The 5,201-nt window shown below is 45.1% G+C and overlaps 1 protein-coding gene across 1 annotated transcript in view; it reads right to left on the bottom strand.

Moving 5' to 3' along the window:
- Positions 1–3,324: 3,324 nt before the first annotated feature.
- The window catches only part of LOC122560978 (calcium homeostasis modulator protein 3-like), an 8,146-nt gene continuing 6,269 nt past the window's right edge, over positions 3,325–5,201 (bottom strand). Inside the window, exon 2 of the mRNA XM_043712222.1 lies at positions 3,325–4,903. Within this exon, the coding sequence (XP_043568157.1) occupies positions 4,445–4,903 (459 nt within the window). The 3' untranslated portion in view covers positions 3,325–4,444. The remainder of the gene's footprint in view (positions 4,904–5,201) is intronic.

Genomic DNA, 5,201 nt, shown 5'->3' with positions numbered 1-5,201 from the left:
TGTTCCTTAAATAGTCTCCACATGTCTATAGTGCCTTTATCGTGGAACAATTGCTCCCAATCCATGCTTCCTAACTCATGTCTAATCGCATCATAGTTTCCTCTTCCCCAATTAAATATCCTCCCATTTTGCCTAATCCTCTCCTTCTCCATAGCTATGTAGAATGTGAGGCAGTTGTGGTCACTATCACCAAAATGCACTCCCACCACAAGATCTGATACCTGCCCCGGCTCATTTTCAAGCACCAAATCTAGAATGGCCTCTCCCCTCGTCAGCCTGTCAATGTACTGAGTCAGGAAACCCTCCTGAACACACCTTACAAAAACAGCTCTATTCAAATCTTCTGCTCAAAGGAGGTTCCAAACAATATTCCAACCAAAACCCCTATTCTCTGAGGAGGAGACCTTTAAGTTGAGAAATTGGAGAGGGGGGGTGTGAGGAACGTGATGTGATTTCATTTGTTGACTGAATCCTGTTTAAATTGGAACATATTTGAATATACTTGAATAAATGTGAAGTCTTTGAATGACAAAGTCAATTTCCTGATTTGAAATTTCCCTATAATTTAAAATGACCTTCCCCAATGACAAATGACAGATTCTTTCCTGTTTTCATTTCTAAAGATATACTTTCACGATGGACGGACACAACTTATCAAATCTGATTCAATAAAATTGCAAGAATTTCAAACTAGATGTCTGTCCTTCCCTTTAAATGCCCCCACCATCCCATAAATAACACCCCACATCCAGTAATGGACTGTTCTTCCAGTAAATATGCCCTCCACCCATGAAATACTCCTTTCTCCCATTAAATACACCTTCCTCTCATTAAACACACTTGCTGGCCAGCAAATAGTGTCTGTTTGATTCAGTTAAAACTCAAAAGCATGAGGAAGTTATGGATGATGGAAGAAATTGGGTTTAATTCAGTTCATGTTTCTGCTGCATTGCTGCTCAGAATCATCCAATTCCTTTCGTAAATCACGCTGAGGTATCCACCTCATCTTCCTGACGTCAATGCTAACGTTTACTTTCTTTATTTTATGGCATGTGGGTATTGCTGGCAAGGCCAGTATTGATTACCCATAGCTAATTGCCCTTGAACTGAGTGACATACTTTGTCACTCCGTTAAGAGTCAACCACATCGCTTCAGGTCTGGAGTCACATGTAGGCCAAACAGGGTTAGAGCAGCAGATATCCTTCCCAAAGAGGCTTTGGTGCACCAATGGGTTTTAAATAAACTTCATGATCAGATTATATCTACCTTAATTTAAATTCCATCAGATGCTGGGGTAGGATTTGAACCCACAGCTCCTACAGCAATAGCCTAGTGTTTAGGATTATTAAACGAGTGATATTACTGTTGTGTTACATTCTTGGCCTTACTAAATTTGGGAGCAAATAGTTTACATCCCTCATTAGGTGCATCCCTCAGTAATCCTTGCCATGTGTACAGCAATCCATGCTCTGTATACAGTAATCCATGCCCTATGTACAGAAATTTGTGCTGTGTATACAGGAATTGGTGCTGTCTGTACAGGAATCCGTGCTGTGTGTTCACCAATTCATGCCTGGTATACAGCAATCCATGCCCTGTGTACAGGAATCTGTGCTGTCTGTACAGGAATCCTTGCTGTAGGTCCAGCAGCCCGTGCCCTGCCTACAGTAATCCATGCCATGTGTACAGCAATCCATGCCCTGTACACAGTAATCCATGCCCTGGTTACAGTAATCCATGCCCTGTGTACAGGAATCCGTGCTGTTTGTACAGGAATCCATGTTGTGTGTACAGCAATCCTTGCCCTGAATACAGTATTCTGTGCTATGTGTACAGGAATTCCTGCCCTGTGTACAGGAATCCATGCTGTCTGTACAGGAATCTGTGCCCTGTGTACAAACTCTGGTACATGTCTCTTCTGCACAGGACATTGTATCTGAAAACTGCTGGAGCCAGATAATGGTGAGTGTATGATATGCTCCAATACTCAAGGCGTCGTAACCTCCAGCTGTTTGCATACAGGTGACACTGATGTTTAATGTCAATATGCAAACATATGTAAATTGACCTGGGACACCTGCAGGTATTAGAATCACCACATCATCACCCTCATTATTCAGGAGTTCCGAGCCTGTTGCATCAGTCAATCAGTTTATAGGTGTAGCTCAATCCCACTCAACCTGTTAGCTCCATATCCCTCGATCCTTTCCCCATCAGAAACCAATTGAACAGCTTCATGACAAACCTTCCTGAAGAACAGTTATGTCGCACTCAAAAACACAACTCTGTTTCTCTCTGCCCAGAATCTACTAGACCTGCTGAGTTTCTCCAACAATTTCCATTTTTGACCGGAGAACAGTATTTTGTAACAGATACAACTGATTTAAAGATAGACTTGTGAGTTAACGATACTTCCTATACACACAGAACTGCACAAGGAACAAATATCCAGCAGTATCACCCTGTGTCAGGACTGGTGACCTCTGACATTATGGTATTCCCTCAGTACTGACCCTCTGACAGTGCAGCATTCCCTCAGTATTGACCCTCCGATAGTGCAGATCTCCCTCAGTACTGACCCTCCGATAGTGCAGAACTCCCTCAGTACTAATCCTCTGAAAGAGCAGCATTCCCACAGTACCGACCCTGCGACAGTGCATCACTCCCTCAGTACTGACCCTCTGACAATGCAGCACTTCCTCAGTACTGACCCTCTGACAATGCGGCACTTGCTCAGTACTGACCCTCTGTCAGTGCAGCACTCTCTTAGTACTGACCCTCTGACAGTGCAGCACTCTCTCAATACTGACCTTCCGATAGTGCGGAACTCCCTCAGTATTGACTCTCCGACAGAGTAGCACTCCCTCAGTACTAACTCTCCGAAAGTGCAGCACTCCCTCAGTACTAACCCTCCAAAAGAGTGGCATTTCCACAGTACCAACCCTGCGACAGTGCAGCACTCCCTCAGTACTGACCCGCTGACAGTGCAGCACTCCATTAGTAGTGACTGTCTGACAGCACAGCACAATCTCAGTATTGATCTTCTGACAATGCAGCACTCCCTTCGTACCGATTCTGTGACAATGCAGCACTCCCTCAGTACTGACCCTCTGACAGTGCTGCACTCCCTCAGTAATGACCCTTTGACAGTGTGGCAATCCCTCAGAACTGACACCTGACAGCGCAGCACTCCCTCATTACTGATCCTTTGACAATGCAGTGTTCCCACAGTACTGACCCTCCAGCAGGCCAGTGTTCCCTCAATAGTGATTTTGATTAAATCACGAACAATAGCGTTTTTTCTTTCACCTAGTAGACTTTATTGTCAGGTTTAACACATTGTTTCATACAGAAAGCAGAGATTATGAAGAATTATAGAATTCGGAAATGAAATGTGACATTGTCATTATGAAATTCTCCAAAATTCAGCACTCTCCCTGCCAGAACTGGGGATATCATCCTGACCAATGGGTGTTACTGGGAGCTGTGACATGTTCATCATGCTGTGTCACCTTTGCACATGGTTCAAATGGAAACAAATGTCAAACTGTCTCCAAGATCTCCCTGCCAAACACTCTGTCTCTCTCTATCTCTCCTTCTTTTTCACCTCCTTCCAATCGTCTCTCTCCCTGACTCACTCTGTGCTCTCACCTGTTTACTGTCTCTGTCTGTTTCCCAGCAGGAGAGTGGAGTTAATGGAGTGTTCAAGCCTGTGTATGTCAGCTCATCATTGGCTGTGAATATATACCTTGTTATCTCACTTTCTTTAGCCAATGGAAGACAGAAACACAGTGAAGGACAGAAATTATGAAAGAGTGCGAGAAATTCAAAATTATATATTGACTTCTTTTCCCCCCTTCCTCAGCTTCCTCACTCTTCTTTTTTTATTTCTGTTTTGCTCCTTTTCTATTTTGCTTTTTTCCCTATGTTCATTCCTAGTTCCCATTTATCAGCTTGTGCCTATCTCCCCAGTACAGACAGGAGAGTGACCGGTGCAGGAGAGTCGAGAGTGTGGTGCTGGAAAAGCACAGCAGGTCAGGCAGCATCTGAGGAGCAGGAGAATCAACATTTTGGGCACAAGCCCTACATCAGGAAAAGTAGGAGAGTGACCGGTTTAGGAGAGTGACCAGTGCAGGAGAATGACCAGTTAAGAGAGTGACCAATTCAGAAAAGTGATCAGTGCAGGAGAGTGACCAGTTCAGGAGAGTGATCAATGCAGGAGAGTGACCAATGCAGGAGAGTGACTGGTGCAGAAGAGTGACTGGTGCAGAAGACTAATCTACAAGAGAGTGACCATACAGTGGTGTGAAGGGAGCGGCGGAGGTGATAGTTACTACCGTAGGGGAAGGAGTGAGTTTGTTTTTAGTGTTTGGTTGCATTGTAAAGGCTCCTTTTTTGAGGGGGCTGGTCAGAGAGGTGGGCATGACTGAGGTAAACGTGCTCCTATAGCACAGTGTGTTTGACAATGCTGTGTGGGGCTGTGGGTTGGTGCTGAGGCTGTGGTGAACTCCTGCTTGTACCTGTGTCAGTATTCACTCGGTACTGATTGACAGGCCTGATATTCAGTGGGGGTTTAGTGTTGAACCACTCTGTCAGGAGTTTATCAAGTTGCTCCTTGTTTGTGATGCCATGAAGTGGGTCTCCCTCAGCCCATCTCACATGGTTAGCATGGCAATCTGTCTGGAATCCATCCTGCATGCTGTCGAAAAACTGGATGACATAGTGATGAGCAAACCCTCGAGCGTGTTCACAACAAGCCTCTTCAAACACCTTCTGCTCGATGTCGATGTAATTGCTCCAGTACCTGCTCTGCAGGTGGGTGGCGTATTTGGAACAGGGCTTGAGGCAGCGAGAGAGGAACGCAGTCAGGATCAGAACCAGGAGGATGGTCCAGCCGAGAGCCTAAAGACAATAAATAACAAACAGCCATTGGCACAACAAGTTAAGAATCAACCTCATTGGGTCAGTTCAGATGCTGAGGGTCTCCTAACTCCACCCAGTCCCAGTACACAGTCACACACACCCTCACACACACACACACAGTCACACACACTGTCACAAAATCTCTCACACACTCTCTCTCTTTCACACCCACACACAATCTCACACACACACACACACCCCTTCACAGTTACACACACTCTCACACACACACCACACACTCACACATTCACACACACTCTCTCAAACACAGTCACAC

This window comes from Chiloscyllium plagiosum, chromosome 22 (assembly GCF_004010195.1).
Source record: "Chiloscyllium plagiosum isolate BGI_BamShark_2017 chromosome 22, ASM401019v2, whole genome shotgun sequence".
In the NCBI taxonomy this organism is placed as follows: domain Eukaryota; kingdom Metazoa; phylum Chordata; class Chondrichthyes; order Orectolobiformes; family Hemiscylliidae; genus Chiloscyllium; species Chiloscyllium plagiosum.
This window is presented reverse-complemented; position numbering and strand designations above follow the sequence as displayed.